We start from the raw sequence: 17,342 nt of genomic DNA, 5'->3' as shown, positions 1-17,342 counted from the left end.
GACGGGCGAGACCCGAGTGGTGTCGGGTGGGGACGAAGGGCGAGACTCGACTGGTGTCGCGGGAGACGGGTGGGGACGAAGGGCGAGACTCGACTGGTGTCGGGGGAGACGGGCGAGACTCGACTGGTGTTGCGGGAGACGGGCGAGACTCGACTGGTGCCGGGCGAGACCCGAGTGGTGTCGGGTGGGGAGACGGGCGAGACCCGAGTGGTGTCGGGTGGGGAGACGGGTGGGGACGACGGGCGAGACTCGACTGGTGTCGGGGGAGACGGGCGAGACTTGAGTGGTGTCGCGGGAGACGGGTGGGGAGACGGGCGAGACCCGAGTGGTGTCGGGGGGGGACGAAGGGCGAGACTCGACTGGTGTCGCGGGAGACGGGTGGGGACGACGGCGAGACTCGAGTGGTGTCGGGGGAGACGGGCGAGACTCGACTGGTGTTGTGGGAGACGGGTGGGGGAGACGGCGAGACCCGACGGGTGGGGGAGACGGGGGAGACTCGAGTGGTGTCGCGGGAGACGCGAGACTCGACTGGTGTCGCGGGAGACGGGTGGGGGAGACGGCGAGACCCCGAGTGTTGTCGCGGGAGACGGTGAGACTCGACTGGTGTCGCGGGAGACGGGTGGGGGAGACGGCGAGACCCGAGTGTTGTCGCGGGAGACGGGCGAGACCCGACTGGTGTCGCGGGAGACAGGCGAGACCCGAGTGTTTTCGCGGGAGACAGGCGAGACCCGAGTGTTTTCGCGGGAGACAGGCGAGACTCGACTGGTGTCGCGGGAGACGGCGAGACCCGAGTGTTGTCGCGGGAGACGGGCGAGACCCGAGTGTTTTCGCGGGAGACGGGCGAGACTCGACTGGTGTCGCGGGAGACGGGTTTAAAATTAATTTCATCATTTGATGTTTTTAATTTTGTGTGTGTAGTTGTGTGTTTGTGTGGAGGTTGGACTCTCAGATGACCAGCACCATGAGGAAGAGGCGTGGCCTCAAACGGCCCACCGCACCTGAAACCTGCAGCCGCAAACAGCAAAACATCCGGTGAGTTACATGTTGAAGAGCTGCGGGAGGAAGGTGTTCTGATAGGACGAGAGCTTTTTACTGAAAGCATGTGTGCTGGATCGGTGTTCAGTTGTTCTGCTGAGGTTTGTTTCTGTGGTCAAACTGAAACCCGTCATGTTGTTGTTTCAGGAGGGAGACCTTCATCACCGTACCCTCCTCTCAGCTGCCTCAGATGGACGAAGAGGAGGCGGACCTCAGGACCCCAGACAGACCGGACTCCGCTCAGGGTGAGGAGGACGCTATTGCCCAGTTTTAATCTGCTCGCCTCGCACACCAGAGAACGCGGTCTGTCTTTGTTTCTTGTTTTAAATGAGCTTTATTGGCCAATTGTGCACATACAAGGAGTTAGTTTTAAGTTACTCTGTATTTTGAAATCTACCTGGTTTTTCGCCGGTCTTAGTAAATCAGGGGGTGAGTCTGTCCTTGGAATCAAAATTTCAGACAGGTAGGAGTCGGACTACTATGCCTGCCAAGCAGGAAGCCGATCAATATCCTCTCAAATCCCCTGGGCTGCTCGCCTTTTTACGCCACAAGTATTTAAAATATAGTATAATGATTTTTATTGTCCGATGAGGTAGGTTGAATACAGGCCATTGGGAGGAACGAGCGAAGTCGGTGAGAAATAGTTGTGAACGGGCTCAATTGTGCCAAAATAGTAATTAATAATAAACAGATTTATTTTTAAAGATGTAAATTTGCAGGTAAGTGGATGTTTTGGTGTCACAGTGTTATTGACTCTATGTGACTGACTGAACCGTTTATCAGAGTGACGCCTGTGTGTTTTTAGGGCCGGACTTGAATATATAATCGTTGGGAACCCATTCGGTTTTCAGAAGTTAATAAACGCAGGGTTTTTCCTGGCTCTTTGGGGGGTGACTTCGCCCGACAGTAAACATGATCAGTACGCGTTCAGTAAAGGCAATGAGTCAACTTATGTATCCATTTTCTTGTTATTTCTGACCTTTTGATAAACAAAATATATCCACAATCTGAAGGAGTAAAGGTATAAATGAGTGTATTAATAAATATTATAACATTAAATAGAAAGTATAATGTTAGTATAATAATATATATACATATTACACTTTTAGAGCTGTTTCACTAATAAACCCATTTTCTGACATTAGCCTACACCACTGTGGTTAAGGTTGGATTCGTGCTAATGTTTGTGTATTCGTTATAATTTCAGATTATGTTACAGGCTACCATTAGTAGTCTATAATATAATAACAGCAGTTTAATTTTTGTGGGGAAAAATGTTCTACTTATAGTCTCTGATTTTTTTATTTCTAAAGTTTGCTGTAGTGCCTCAAACCTTTAATGTCCCTGATTGGTCACAAAAAGTGACTTTGACGAGCAGCTAAGGCACACGGCTGCATGAAAGGCCGGCGACTGCTGGAAAACAAGGCGTCGTATTTACGTTTATGTTCTGCTCGGTAGGTTGTGGATCCCAAAAAACTTGCTGGTTTCCACTAGGGATGCAACGATTACAGATTTTGTTGGTACGATTATTGTCAGAGAAATAATCACGGTGTCACGATTATTATGCATTAATTAATTTCACAACACTAGTAATTGACTTAAGTAAAATTTTTTTATATTTAATTACATGAACAATTATATTTCTATAATATTAAAAAAACAAAGTTACACGAGCGGTGCACCAGCTTAAAGTGTCGCCGTCGCCAAGCAAAAGTACTTCTTAAACGACGCATCGATGAATCATTAAAATAATCTATAGAAGCTTTGAAAAATCATCGTTAGCTGCAGCCCAAGAAGCTTCACAGTTTGGTCCCTCTGCCTTGGTTTAGCCAGTGTGCAGTAGAGTCTGGTCAGCACAACACTGTGCACCGGTGCGCCGCTCGCGTTTTCGTTTTGTGCAACGGAAACACTCGGTGTAGCAGATCCTTTACGATTAATTAACCGTGTTTCCTTTGCATACTCAGTGGATAATGGATCGAAATAGAAAGTTTGATCCCTGTATTAGAGAGCTTGAAACAAGAAGAGACAACAGGTCTCCGGCCAAAATCTCCTGCTGTTTCAATCTATAATGATTGATCGATGCCTCCAGTGTTGCTCTGAGCTTTCTTTTTTCCCTGTGGACTACAGAGGTACAGCGGATCTTTAATGTTCCTCCACCTGAATACAGTTTCAGTCTTGTTATTGTTGTTGTTTCAGACGCTCCGCTGCTTCAGACCAACGGAAAACTGCCCATGTGGTTCAGAAAACTGGTCAGTTCATGTCTGCTGTTGCATTCACTTCATTACTGATCACTTTACAGATGGATTTTCCTCCAGTGTGTTTCTGTTTGTGTGTTCAGCAGGGTCAGGGCGGAGCCTCCTCTGGCGTCCAATCAGACGCCGAGCCTCGTCAGGTACGAAGTCGGTGGGCGGAGCAGCCGAACCCTCTGAGCATCTCCTCCATCATCTCCCCGAGTCCCACCAACACTCAGGAGGAGGAGGCTGACCTCGGGACTCCAGCCAGACTGGACTCTGCTCACGGTGAGGAGGCGGACTGGGGTCGGGTCAGATCACCTCAGGGAGGAAGGCGAGACAGTTTTGTTCATCCAGCTCAAAAAAACACACAGAACGCAGGAACCAACACCCTCTATCCACGGGCGGAAAGTTCATCTAACAGTCGGGGGGGACAATAAATGTAAAAATTCTCGAGCAGTTTTTGACGGAAACAAATAATGCAGCCACAAATGAACTTGTGTGTATATATGTACAGGATATGTGTACATAGAGGCGAGCCTTACTACTAACCCAGCCGCAGCCTGTTCACCCTGCTGCCTTCTGGGAAGAGATACAGTAGTTTCAGCTGCAGAGCAGCTATCAGACGTTCAAACTCTAAATCATCCTCAGCACTGATCCATTGAATATAGTTTATTTCTGTTTACCATTTTTATAAACGATTATCGATGCATCGACATCCATCGTTTTTTTTCTACACAGGATTCCTGGATAATTACTAAGCATTTCATTTGCACATCCAAAAGAAACATCTCCTAATTAGCTTAAAAGGACTAGTTTGCGTGCTAATTTACTTCAGTAAGATTAAGATATACTTTATTTAATCCTACGAGGGGAAACTCAATGTTTTCACTCTGTTATTATGTTTACACACAGGTCGGAAAGACACACACCTGCACAAACATAGCAACACACGGAGAGCTGTCAGAGTGCCACTCGGTGTAATACTCAGTATTACTTCGTTACTAATTTAGCCAACGTTACATAACAGCTATAAAACGTGCTGTGCAGGGGAGATGTCAGCTCGCGCCAACCGCCTTTACTTTTCAAGCAGTTTGAGAAACTACAGACTTTTATTAACGGACACACAGTGACCTACACTGCACGTTTACTGCCAGGCTGAAACTTACTGCTAATATTTTTTCTCCGCTAACTTTCACTGTCATGTTTTGCCGCTCGCTCTCTCTCATTCGCTCGGCCTCACACACAGGATACGCAGAGAGCTCGCAAAGCGTTCGCACTTGCTTGCACAGTGTGCAAGTAAAGTCATCCCTTGCGCATTGATATTAATGATCGTGTGAAGTTTTAGTAGGGAGGTTATTCATTCCTCAGCGGTGCTGTGCTGAATACAGGGGGAACGCTGGTCTCTCTGTTATGTACACGCACTTTTTACGTTTTGTCAACATTACGTTATCAATTAACATTTAAATAATCGATTTAATAACAAAGAAATTGTTTGTGTTTTTTTTGACATATGTTAATCGAGTCAGAATCATGCGCGTCCGCATCGCGAAGCATCTAAGAACCGTTACTGTTACAAAGTCAATTTCACCTTAAAACCTGTTTGTATTGTGGGAAATAAATCACCCTTGTATTAGTGCAGCATGGAGACCGTGATGTTACCAAATCGCCTTAAAGGAGACCAGTTATGCTTTTCCACATTTTATGACTTATCTACAATGTTATAATGTTGGATGTTCATGTTAAACGTGGCCAAAGCTTCAAATAATGAGGTTAAAGTATTTAAAAGAAATCCCTGTGAGAATAAACCTCAGATTTCCTCCTGTTCTGAACATTTTCAACTGCTTTTTCTACCAAAGGCTCCGTAATACCCAGACGGAGCCGCTGTTCCATATATGGTCATGTGCTCCCATAGCAACAGCACAGCAACGCTCAGTCTGCCTGTTCCGCCCAGCAACAACAACAGCCTGGTAACATGTTTCAGGTCTTGGCCAATCAGAAGACAGTGGGCTTTGAGAGGGGGGGCCTTAAAGAGACAGGAGCATCTACAGCTTGTTTCAGACAGAGGCTGAAATGAAGGCCTACATGAAGAACCAGTATAAGACAGAGAATTATTTTTTTGAACTACAGGAGTCACAGAACTACAATATAGGACTGGAAAAGCAGTATAATAGGTCTGCTTTAATATGGGGACTTACCCACCCTCTGATTTCCACCTGTGCCTCTACCCTCAACTCAGATACAGAAACTAACTCCACAAAAAACTGTGTTTGAATCTTGTTGTTTCAGACGCTCCGCTGCTTCAGACCAACGGAAAACTGCCCATGTGGTTCAGAAAACTGGTCAGTTCATGTCTGCTGTTGAATTCACTTCATTACTGATCACTTCACAGATGAATTTTCCTCCAGCGTGTTGGTGTGTTCAGCAGGGTCAGGGCGGAGCCTCCTCTGGCGTCCAATCAGACGCCGAGCCTCGTCAGGTACGAAGTCGGTGGGCGGAGCAGCCGAACCCTCTGAGCATCTGCGCCATCAGCTCCCCGAGTCCCACCAAGAGTCAGGAGGAGGAGGAGGAGGAAGAGGACGAAGACTTCCACCCTCAGAGTCTGGAGAGTCTGCTGGGAGGGGAGGAGGAGGACGAGGAGGACGAGGATGAAGATGGAGAGGAGGAGAAGAAGGAGGTGAGCTCAGTGATATGACACAAACTGAAAGTTAAACTGAGGCTCCATCCACACTGCGTCGTTTCCTGCCGTCCAGACTAAAACGGTGAATCCAAACACCTCAAACGTTGAAGTTTGAAAAACGCTGTTGACCCCGTTTTGGTTTTAAACTCCGGGGTAGCGTGTTAGTGCTGGCAGGTGAAAACAAAGACGTAGACGCTCACGTTTGGCTTCCTGATCGGCTCTTATCTACAGAAACACGATGCTGCTGACAGAGTTTTTTATTCGAATATTTGTACTGTGTAAATAACACTTGCACACTGTGCACTGAGTCGCCTTATTTACTTTGCGGCGACTCCCGGTCTGTTTCCCGCCGTCACAGTCAAATCTCTGTTTTAAAATGAAAACATAGAAGTGTGGGTGTGGTCTTGATGAACAGAAAAGTGTTTCAGAGGTCTCAGCTATTTAATTTAAAGGTTCAGTGTGTGAGATCTTGTGGCATCTAGTGGTGAGGGTTGTGAATTGCAACCATCTGTCCAGTCTCCCACTGCCCCCCTCACCTTTCAAAGAGCGTAGGACAGCTACGGTGGCTGACAACAGCACAAAAGGTGTCTCTTCTGAGACCGCAGAGAGTGGCCAGTCAAGAAATGAGGGTTCTTTAGGTAGATGTATTTAAAAAATGGTATTTAATGAACCTCTTGGTAACGGATCGATATCGGGCAGGTAATTGATTTTCGCTGTTCTAGCTGTTTTCTGTCCAAAAACAGCGGTTGTTTGCGTCAACAAAGACCGTCTGGTGCAGGAGCTACACAGACGTGCAGGATATCAATCTATTTGGCCGAGGATGTTCTTTTCTCAAGCTGCGGCCTGAATACTGACTGTTTTTATCAATATTTCAATGTTTTGGAAGCTTTATGATATTTGGAACGTGGTTGTGTGGAGAGAAATAATGTTGAAGAAAACTCCCAATAAAAGTGAACATATAAACAGTAAATATGGCCAAAACACGGACATTCGCCTGCTATAGTTTTGAAAGATTGTGTAATAACTGTTGTATATCATGTTTCTTTTCATCAGATTTACACTTGTGTTCCAGGTGTAGTAAAAGATATTCAGGTGCATTATAATCTACCTTTTGATGGTTTATTGTAATTATTATTAACTTCTTATCTCCATTAAATCTACAAGGTACTAATCTGTGGCGCTGCCTCTAGTTGAGTAGCTGTGAGAGTTCCTAATAAGCTTAAAATAATCTTTAAAACACCTTAGCTCATTCTTATGCAAAAGTCTTTGGTGTTAATCTCAGTTTCAGCTGCCTCACCTTGTTTTCGAATGTCAGGCATTTTAGATTCTTAAGAAGAGCCAGCGTGAGTCCTTTTTTATTGAGGTTTAAAATCAACCTGACTAATTTATTCTGTGCTTTTCTTTACTTCTATCCTCTTGGTGGTGCTGCTGTTCGATGCAGTACAGGCATAATTGAAGTTTGGCTAAATTAAAGCATTTGCTAACATTTTTAAAGTTTCTTTATTAACACTTTTTCACCCATACTTTCTCCACTCAAAGAACAATGTAAATCACAGCCTAAATATTTAACACAAGTCTTAACTTCAATCTGGGCACCGCCCACAGAAATTCTGAGCTCTGGCGTCAACCTTATTTTTGAACCAAATAAAATGGTTCTCAATAACTAACACTCAGAAATATTACACACTGAACCTTTAAAGGTTAACTACAAGAATTTGTAAGCTTGTCTTCTGTCTGTATCGTAAATTAACTTAATGTGCTTTAGACGCTACGTGTCACAGCCTTCGGACGCTTCAACATGCAGAGTGCAGGAGCCTGTAAACTACAGAGAGTTAAGATCATTTACTAACCCTCCACTATTTACTGACCTTCTGCCATCGTTAGCCACATCTCTGTCCAGGTGCAGCTCGTTTGAAATGCAACCGCAACGATTAGTCTGTGGACATAAAGTTAATCTGCGACTGTTTCGATTTCGTTTGCAAACAAAAATACATTTGCAGATTCAAAAGTTCAATATTCCCTGTGAAAGTAAATAAAACATGTCACGGAGCATTTCAACTTGAGACACCATCAAAACTGTGATGTAGCACGATTTTCAAAATAAAACACCTTTTAAAATACACAGAAAAGTTAACAGTTTAGCTACGTAGCCTACTTAACCACGGCAGGAACAAGTCGGCGAAATCAGGCAGGCAAAACACTCTGACATGCTGCATGTGCAGAGAGTGGAACAAAACCGGCTCACAGAGAGCTGTTATCGTGGTAGAAGCACACAAAATGACAAATGAACAACAGCGTTGGGGCTAAACGGTCCGCTTGCACAGCCGCCACCTGTTGCTACTAAAATGATTTAATTCGTAAAGAACTTGTATTTAATGCAGAGCGTCTGTAGTGTGGATGGGTACTGTTCTCTAGAGCCCGACCGATATGGATATAAATAGTACTTTGAGCAAAAGTACAACAAAATATATCAAGGTTTTGATGAATAAGAGTCAAATAAAACTGCAGAAAAAATGTTTAAAATATCTTAACTAATGAACATTAAAGTAAACGGTGTACTGTGGGGGCCAGAAAAACAGAAGGTATAAAAATGACCCATATATCAAATCTAATGTCATTGCTATAATAATAATATAATAATTATATATATAATTTGTCATGCAGTAGTTATAATCTGCTACGATGACTAAAACATATCGTCTATGTGACCCACAGGAAACGCTGCTGTTTAATTAATCTAATGTCTACAAGGAGGAGCTGCTGTACGTTCTGTTTAATAATATGTAGAAGAAATGAACTGGGGAGAATGAATGTTTTCATGGGAGGAGAAGCGCATGTGAACGGATGCATGACTGTCTCCGACTGTGTGTGATGTTCAGGTGCTGCAGGATCCGGGTGAGGACGGGAGCACCTACAACACTAACAACGCGACCACGGACAGGTGAGGGTCGGCACGCGCGAATATATTCCCACACTTCCCGTGAGACGCAGCTGAATCGCATTTGTTTCCGTGCGTTTGCAGGGAGTTCGATGTTGAGGCTGTGGCGGAACCCCGGCGGTCTCTGAGCCAGCTCGAGGTCAAAGGTCAGGGAGCAGAGCCGGTGTGGAGCACTCAGCTGAGTCCGGACTCCGCCTACTGCGAAGACTTGGCGGGAAGTCTGGAGCAGCAGCACGACGCCGGTCAGAGACCAGTTTATATCCACACATATCAGATTAGGAAACTTTATTGATCCCGAGAAGACTCGCAGCTGCGTTCACGTTTGAGTTGTTCCTACGTGCCGTGTGTGTGTTTCACTATGCAAAGTGCTCGTTATCAGCATGTGTGACGCCATCTCTCCTCCATCAGACACAGACTCTCTCAGTCAGGGCAGCTCTGTGGGCAGTTTGTGTCTCGAGGACGACGAGGACAGAAACTCTCTGAAGAACCACTTCGATACGCTGGCCTCCAGCCTGAACGACGGTACCAACACATGTTCACGCTCCTGTCTCCTCCTCATGTCTCCTCGCTGCTGTCTCCTCCTCATGTCTCCTCGCTGCTGTCTCCTCCTCATGTCTCCTCGCTGCTGCCTCCTCCTCATGTCTCCTCGCTGCTGCCTCCTCCTCATGTCTCCTCGCTGCTGTCTCCTCCTCATGTCTCCTCGCTGCTGTCTCCTCCTCATGCCTCCTCGCTGCTGTCTCCTCCTCATGCCTCCTCGCTCCTGTCTCCTCGCTGCTGTCTCCTCGCTGCTGTCTCCTCCTCATGCCTCCTCGCTCCTGTCTCCTCGCTGCTGTCTCCTCCTCATGTCTCCTCGCTGCTGCCTCCTCCTCATGTCTCCTCGCTGCTGTCTCCTCCTCATGTCTCCTCGCTGCTGCCTCCTCGCTGCTGCCTCCTCCTCATGTCTCCTCGCTGCTGCCTCCTCCTTCCTGTCTCCTCGCTGCCGTCTCCTCGCTGCCGTCTCCTCGCTGCTGCCGTCTCCTCGCTGCTGCCTCCTCCTTCCTGTCTCCTCCCTCATGTCTCCTCCTCATGTCTCCTCGCTGCTGCCTCCTCATGTCTCCTCGCTGCTGCCTCCTCCTTCCTGTCTCCTCGCTGCCGTCTCCTCGCTGCTGCCGTCTCCTCGCTGCCGTCTCCTCGCTGCTGCCGCCTCCTCGCTGCCGTCTCCTCCTCATGTCTCCTCGCTGCTGCCTCCTCCTCCTGTCTCCTCGCTCCTGCCTCCTCCTCCTGTCTCCTCGCTGAGGTGTTTCTGACCTTTGTCATTTCAGAGAAGTTTGACACAGACCTGAGGAATCTGCAGCCTCCGGAGGAAAAACCCTTCCTGAACTCTCGGCTCAGCATCTCGACCCGCTTCCTGTCTCGATTCCAGGAAAGAATCAGGTCAGTCTACCCACAATCCTCAGGGACTCTCTGGGCCGCAGGGTTGATGAGTTTTCAGTTTAGAGTTTAACTGGTGGTCGTTGTCTTACATTTGGCTCCTGCTGTGTTTTAGGGCGTGGCCGAGCCGAGCTCCGCCTCCTGTCTCGATCCCAACCAGGATTTCAGAGGAGAGCAACGTCGGGAACACATCGGTACAAACACGCCTGAAACACGCTCTGAAACACGGTTGTGCGACGTCGACAAATAATCACATCTACATATTTTACATATTTTCTGGGGTTTTGGAGATTTAGCATCCCTCAATAATGTGTTGGTAAAAGTCATGTGTGAGCGTAGCGTGCGCGGTAGGAATGTCACGATACCAGAAATTTAGTAGTCGACGCCTCGTAAAGCATCACAGTCCTTGACCACAGATACGAGCTGGAGTAAAGAACAACCGTCTGCTCAGAAGCAACAATCTGCCAACTTAATAATGATGCTTTTATTGTGACTGATTATCTGTTGACCGATACAAAAACCGTGTCCTGATTTACCCGATAACACGCGCATGTGCATTTGACATTTGGTTTCATCAGGGACAATCAGCGACTGAATGTTTGTTTTCAGGTGAGCTCTGAGTCGAGCAACGACGTCACCTCATCTGAGTCGAAAGAGAACAACAACGGTGGAGGTGAGTCACCTGTTTCTGATTTTACAACCACAGAGAAGGCGAAACAGCCGCCGCGATGTCGTCCGTTGGTTTGTGGACTGCCGTTTTGAAGCCTCGAGATGGGCAGTTTGGAGGCTGCCATGTTGATATTTTTCAACCAGACGTGACCATATTTGGTGGCGCTAGCTAGCTTGGTTATCGTGGTGCATCTGTTATTCCTGCTAGTTGTGATATTAGCTGGGATGCTAATTTTGGCTAGCAACAACCAGCTTTAAAAAAAAATTTACGTACCGGAAAAATGAGCAGCCGACTCCCGATAAGCTTCTTCAGCGGCGCTGGTTAAATGTACACAGAGCAGCGGATACGAGTCGCCTCTATCCTGATTGACAGGCCGCCATGTAGCTCCGCCCTAAAGCCTCCCCTGCTTCCTGGTCTCTGTTCCTCTAAACGGGACCATAATTTACTAAATGAACATCATGCTGTGTTGAAAAAGACTTGAAACTAGCGACTGAGACCAGAAACTCATCAGGAAAGTGTTTACTGAGGGAATAAATCAGCTGACAAGTAGAAACATTTTCTCACAGACTGCAGCCGGTGGAGTCGCCCCCTGCTGGTCGTTTGAAGCACTTAAACCCCCGGAGGTTCCGGCTTGGTTTACCCTAACAGCGTGATACCGCCCAGGCCTGGTGAGAAAGCGGTCAGAGCAGCCGGACTGGTTTAACTTCTGCTTCACATCAGTTGTGACTCAGCAGGAAACTCTGAGCACGTTTTTAGATCAGATAACGTTTACAAGTTTACTGCTGAAGTTCCTCTAAACGAGTCACTCTGAACACACAGCTTCTTTGTGGTTTCAGAAGGGTTCAGTTTTTATTTAGTTTGTTTTTAATTTTTTTGTATTTAGATTGGAGATGTGCGTGAGGCGCCAGTGAATGAAGTTAAGCAGTTTTTCCATCACAGCAGTGAACTCTGATGTCACTGATAGGAGGCATTACTTTGTTTTAAGCATTTCTACTGAACTGGATTGTTTTCTAATATACTAACGTAATATTTTATCCTTGACTTAGAAGCTAAATAATTATTTAATCAGTGTCCCTTCCCCTCTAACTGAAATTGGAACTAGACTGTCTCCGTACTCTGCATCATGACAATAAAAATGAATCTTAAACATACGTATGGACACACTGCGCCGTCAACGACTGCGACCGGTACGTATTTCCGCCCACGTAGTTGTTGTACGTGGATTGACATCGCATGTGCATCAACACTTGAAAACCTATGTAGTGGGCGGTGTCAGGTAGAAAAATATGTAAAAAGTGTGTATGTGTGATCACAGTGAGATGCAGCCAGTCAGTCCGTCGTCATAAATCTTCCTGCACGACTTCCCATCAGTCCCCTCGCCGCCCACTACGCAGACGTCACACCATGGTGGTCGTCCAGTGCAGAGAAGCGCTGCGAGGTGTGTGAGTCTGTGTGTGTGTGTGGACACCTGGGTGTTTTCTGTCTGGTGTCAAACTCACAAGGTCGAAGGTGCACCTTCTTCTGTCACTTCACCCCGACGGTGTGGGATTCTGCTTCATATCGGATCTGGTCCTAAATCTGTGAGGCTGATCGATAAGATCCCTCACCTGAAACGTTATCCCGTCTGAACAGAACTCGAACTTCATCAGCTAGTCTGCTTTAAAGATCACTCTCCTTTCCGTCTTTACCTGAGTTTCTCTTCTAATCCGTCGTCAGTTTTAAGTTTCTGACCTTCTGCTTCTTCGGCCAATCAGACGTCACCTCCAGGACTCTGTTGGCCCACAACAGCAGCCTTGCGTCTGCAGTCCAGCATGGCGGCCCTCGGCTCGGATACCTGGGAACCACCGCCAGCTCCAGGGCCAAATTGAGCCAAGACACTCCCACCTCAACCGAGGACGAGGATGAGGAGAAGAAGAAGAATGTGTCTTGCTCCTCAGACCTCCAGCCTCCTGCCCCCCTGCTGTCTGCTGGTCTGGACCTGCACAGCACCAAAACTGAGCCCCATCAGGACCAGACCAGCAGGTGACGCCTGGTCCGACTGCCGGCCCACTTTTTCCTGTTAGTTTTTTGTATTTAACATTTAATTTACAGATATTCACGCCGTCTCTCGCTCTCTTTGCTTCCGACAGTGACGCTCTGTCCTCCCAGGAGTTTCAGCATCACATGAGCTTGGCCACGCCCACTGAGGTGAGGTCACTGGGCGAAGTCAGGGGGTTGAGCGTGAGCAGCGTCGAGGAGACGCTGACGAATCTAAACCAAACGCTCATCCTCAGCCCCACCCCCTCCATCACACCCAGAGCCACGCCCTCCACGTGTGACATCACCTGCGCCGCCAACAGACAGGAGGAAGGTTCAGGAGGATCTGAGACCAGAATCCAGAGTGATCTAGGTAGGCGATACAGACAGAAGCAACATCTCTAAATGTTGCTTTGACAATATTTTAAAATTATTTTTAAATTTTTTTTTGCTGTTTTGTCGACCTTGCTGAGATGACGACCTTCCATCCGTCTTCTGTTTTTGTTCATCAGACCCGTCTTTGGGAGCTGAGGTGTTCTTTGACCCGCCCACCTCTTCCTCTTCTCCCCTGTCAGAAACCCTCCGCCCCGTTCAGACAGGTAACGTCCATCTGTCAGCTCGTACCGATCGGTTCCTGTGCAGTTTAACCGCCGCCCTCAGGATGAACTCGTTCAGCCTCTGAGGAGATATAACTCATCAGGATGTTTGTTGTTGCAGGTTCAGGTGGTGTTGAGGAGTCGGTCAGTCTGCAGCAGTGCCAGCAGGTCGCCAACGAGCTGAGACAGACAGCGAGACGAGCCGTGCTGCTCTACCAACAGGTGGACTTCCTGTCTGTCTGATTGTTTTTTCCGTTCTTTTGAATCCGCCAGCTGACAGATGACTCTGCTTTCAGTCATAGAAGAGACACACGGGAAACGACAGTTTCTTGCACAGTAAAATCGAAATTCAAAAACAGCTAACAAACATCATCCATCCCTCTGCCACCCAGGAATCCCTTTACCATTATAGACATAAACCAACAGCATTCAGACAGAAAGAAACTAGATAATTATGCCAATTTCCTCCATCATCCCGGACGATAGCCACAGAAATAGCCCAAAGTATACACCAAGTATGTAAAACTGGTAAACAAGCAAGAGAAGACCTGAAAACACAGCTGAAAAAGACGACATCACAAATAATTATAAAACATTCATTAAGACAATTAGCCAAGTGAGCGTTTCAATCTTCCACTAACGGCTATTTTAACACTAGTTCAGATGCCAAATGTATTATTTAGAGTTTTGGGCTCCAAAGGAAGAATAATTAAATAACAATTTTAAAATTCTGTCCAGAAAAGTGACCAGAGATGGTGAGGTTTTAAGAACAGCTTTGCTAAAGCTACATGCCGGCTAATTCAGAGTGTGAGAGGGATGATTGTGAACACACCACTGAAACAGGAACCTGTTATACTCGGCAGCTTCTGGTTACCGATAGCAATGTTTCCATCCAATTGTCTTGCGAATTTTAATCGTACTTTTGAAATGTCACAAAAAAGAAAATGACATATGTGCGTTTCCATCAGCTGGTTTGGCGAGCGTAGTCACGTCAGCAGTTGACGTTACACATGGCTGTAATAAACAAGACGTCTGGGTTCCAAACCAGAAACAAAACCAGTCGCAGGAACCTGAGGGCCACTGATCTGAGAAAAACAGAGAGGTCCTCAGGAATGTGTTTCAAGCGGGAAGTTGCTGCCAGCCACGTCTCCGAGCATTATGGGAATATCCGGTGTTCTGCAGAGTTCTGCTTGCACCTCCAGATAACGCTTTAAACACTGTAATATCCTCTGTGGGGTTCATCAACGGTGATAAACGAATCAAAGTATTTATTTTATGAACGTTTAGAGTTAATATTTCTTCACACTCAGCAGAAGCAGCGTTCACTGAGATTCAGCAGCAACATGCGGTGAGAACCTGTTAAAGGATCTGAGAAGGACCTTTAAGAGGTGAACGCATCATTCAGCAGGACAGCTGATGAAGGCTTCCTGCCCAGATCTGCATCCACCTCTTTTCTCAGCACAAATGAGCGTTACCGGCCGCGAGCTGCGGGAAATTCTCAACAGGCGTGCAGAACTCTGCACAACCGGGCGAGAAGCCGACAGCAGAAACAGCTGATCAGTCGTGAGTTACAAGTTCGCTACGTCAGAACTTATTCAGAAAAAGTGTTTCCATCTCCCGTTTAGCACATTTACTCTTTTTTGTTGACAAAGGCAAAAAACACCTTAAGCGGCGTAAAAACTTTTTCGCGAAATTAAGAATTTCTTTTTCTAATTTTGTCGTTTCCATCATGAGAGACACTTTGAAGGACTAAAATGCTCACTGCAGTTCAGTCAGGAGCTGAGATGTGCAGGAAGTTCGGAACCGAGAAGCAGGATAAAAACGCACGGGTCTTAATGAGTCCATGGGTCTTGGAAGTTTGGTACTTGATACCCAACCCTATTTCTATAACCTAAAAGCTTGAGATAACTTTCAGAAACACAGCACTCAAGCTTGTGTGTGTTGCAGCTTGGATCCCGTAGCTTCTTGAACTATCAGGACTTTTGTTCTCGTCTTCTCGTCTTGATGTTCTCGTCCTAACACTGTTGTGATCTAGATGTTTCGTGTCTCTCCTGCAGCTCAGCGAGTCGGCCGGCGGTTCGGAGCCGCGTCTTCAGATGTCATCCGTCCTGCAGGAGACGTTTGATGTCGTTCACTCTGAGCTGCGGAAGGTGCTGCCGGCCGGAGACGGGCGGGGCAGCGGCGCCCTCTCTGGTGGACTGCAGGACGACGGGACGACGTCTCTGCTGGAGAAATACTCTGAGCTGCTGGTTCAGATGACCCAGAACAAACTGAACCGCATCTGAACGGCACCAGTCGCTCTGCTGCCTTTTAGTACGGAGGCTGAAAGAGGACAAAGTTCACTTTAACATCTGTGACTTTGATTTTAAACACATCAGTATTAATTACGCACTTTATGTTTTTTTTAATGGCAGCAAAATGTTTTTGTTTTTTAAATCACTGTTTGTACATAAACTGTGGCTTCGCGTGTTTAATAAATGTTTAAAGTGTCTCAGAGTTTTAATTTTTTAAATTTTTTATTCCAGGGTTTTAAATGTTTTTATTTTCAGGTACATAGAGACGAAGGTCATAAAATCTTATTTATAAAGGATCTAATGATCGCTCTTAGCAGATGTTTACACAAAATATTACGTTATTATGTTTGGACTATGGTAGATGATCAGGTTAGTTGTTAATTTTAACTCGGGACAAAAATTTAAATCTTATTTCAGGAAAAACAAAATCCTCCACTGACTGGAAAAAAAACTAAGTCTCAGAGCGGCTTTTTGCTAATATATAAAATATTGACTAAAGGTGTGTTCACACTTAAAGCGAATCCAGCACGAAGGAGGCATTTGACATTCGCTGGTTCGCGCAAGTTAAAATTTTTCAACTTGGGCAAGAAATTCGCTTGACGCGATGTTGCGAAAGCCCTACAGCAGTGAGATTGTCCAAGAGTCACCGGCGGCTTCGGAGCGTTGTTTGGAAGAGGACCTGGCGAGCGGTGTAATGACAATCCGCTGGCCGACGGGGAGCTGCTAAAGAGTGGGGAAGTGTGCGGGGAGCAGCGCTGCAGCTTTCGGTCAAATAAACCCCCGTAGTCTGTCTGAATTCTGCTCTGAAAACTATGCCGTTTACCCGCAGGAGGAGCTCAGAGTTAACTGCATTTATTAAATTAGCTTTTTAATTTAGTTTTTGGGATTACAACTTGATTTATCTTCACTAGCATAGCCCTGATCGATCCAAACTCCATTCAGAAAACAAACATTTTAAAAGTTGTTGTCCTGCTGACAGACCTGACAAAGCATCAATTCATATGTTTAACAAATCTGCATCATATTGTAGTTATTTCAGCATCAGTTTGATCCGTTTATTGCAATGAAATCACAGCAAAGGGTTTACTTTGGGTTCATACAGCTGTAGTATCCGCGGGTTGTGTTTATTTGCTTAAGACGTGTTGTGTGCGAAAACTCAAAATGTCCAGCGGTCAAATGAATATTAAATTTGCTTTCAGTGTGAACACAGTTAGGATCTCAAAATAATGACTTATAATACTAAGTAAATATTTTCTCAAACACTTAACAGGATCTTTTTCCCCCATCACATTGGCAGAAATGGGCTTCCATACAACCAAACCAAAATTGTGTTAGCAATGAACGTGTTTGACAGTAAACAGAGGTTTTTTTTAATGGAGTTTGGTTCAGAGACATCCCATAAAAATTAAATAAGATGAACAATTCAAAAAAGTTTACAGCGGTCACAACAAAGAAAGCTTGTTTTCAGGAGT

At 46.1% G+C, this 17,342-nt stretch overlaps 1 protein-coding gene across 5 annotated transcripts in view; it reads left to right on the top strand.

Moving 5' to 3' along the window:
* The window catches only part of wdr62 (WD repeat domain 62), a 29,848-nt gene extending 13,781 nt beyond the window's left edge, over positions 1 to 16,067 (top strand). For 2 of the 5 annotated variants that reach the window (XM_046073678.1, XM_046073677.1), the window contains exons 19-36: positions 919 to 1,032; positions 1,183 to 1,280; positions 3,232 to 3,284; positions 3,374 to 3,554; positions 5,556 to 5,608; positions 5,692 to 5,943; positions 8,826 to 8,887; positions 8,969 to 9,126; positions 9,293 to 9,406; positions 10,186 to 10,297; positions 10,410 to 10,488; positions 10,904 to 10,967; positions 12,280 to 12,402; positions 12,719 to 12,986; positions 13,094 to 13,353; positions 13,493 to 13,579; positions 13,698 to 13,798; positions 15,634 to 16,067. In XM_046073678.1, the coding sequence (XP_045929634.1) occupies positions 919 to 1,032; positions 1,183 to 1,280; positions 3,232 to 3,284; positions 3,374 to 3,554; positions 5,556 to 5,608; positions 5,692 to 5,943; positions 8,826 to 8,887; positions 8,969 to 9,126; positions 9,293 to 9,406; positions 10,186 to 10,297; positions 10,410 to 10,488; positions 10,904 to 10,967; positions 12,280 to 12,402; positions 12,719 to 12,986; positions 13,094 to 13,353; positions 13,493 to 13,579; positions 13,698 to 13,798; positions 15,634 to 15,861 (2,407 nt within the window). In that variant the 3' untranslated portion in view covers positions 15,862 to 16,067. The remainder of the gene's footprint in view (positions 1 to 918; positions 1,033 to 1,182; positions 1,281 to 3,231; positions 3,285 to 3,373; positions 3,555 to 5,555; positions 5,609 to 5,691; positions 5,944 to 8,825; positions 8,888 to 8,968; positions 9,127 to 9,292; positions 9,407 to 10,185; positions 10,298 to 10,409; positions 10,489 to 10,903; positions 10,968 to 12,279; positions 12,403 to 12,718; positions 12,987 to 13,093; positions 13,354 to 13,492; positions 13,580 to 13,697; positions 13,799 to 15,633) is intronic. The other 3 variants (XM_046073680.1, XM_046073679.1, XM_046073682.1) reach the window with 3 other exon arrangements.
* The last annotated feature ends 1,275 nt before the right edge of the window (positions 16,068 to 17,342 follow it).

Source organism: Micropterus dolomieu, linkage group LG17 (assembly GCF_021292245.1).
Source record: "Micropterus dolomieu isolate WLL.071019.BEF.003 ecotype Adirondacks linkage group LG17, ASM2129224v1, whole genome shotgun sequence".
Taxonomy (NCBI): Eukaryota; Metazoa; Chordata; class Actinopteri; order Centrarchiformes; family Centrarchidae; genus Micropterus; species Micropterus dolomieu.
Note: the sequence above shows the minus strand (reverse complement) of the source record. Positions and strands in the feature narration are given on the sequence as shown.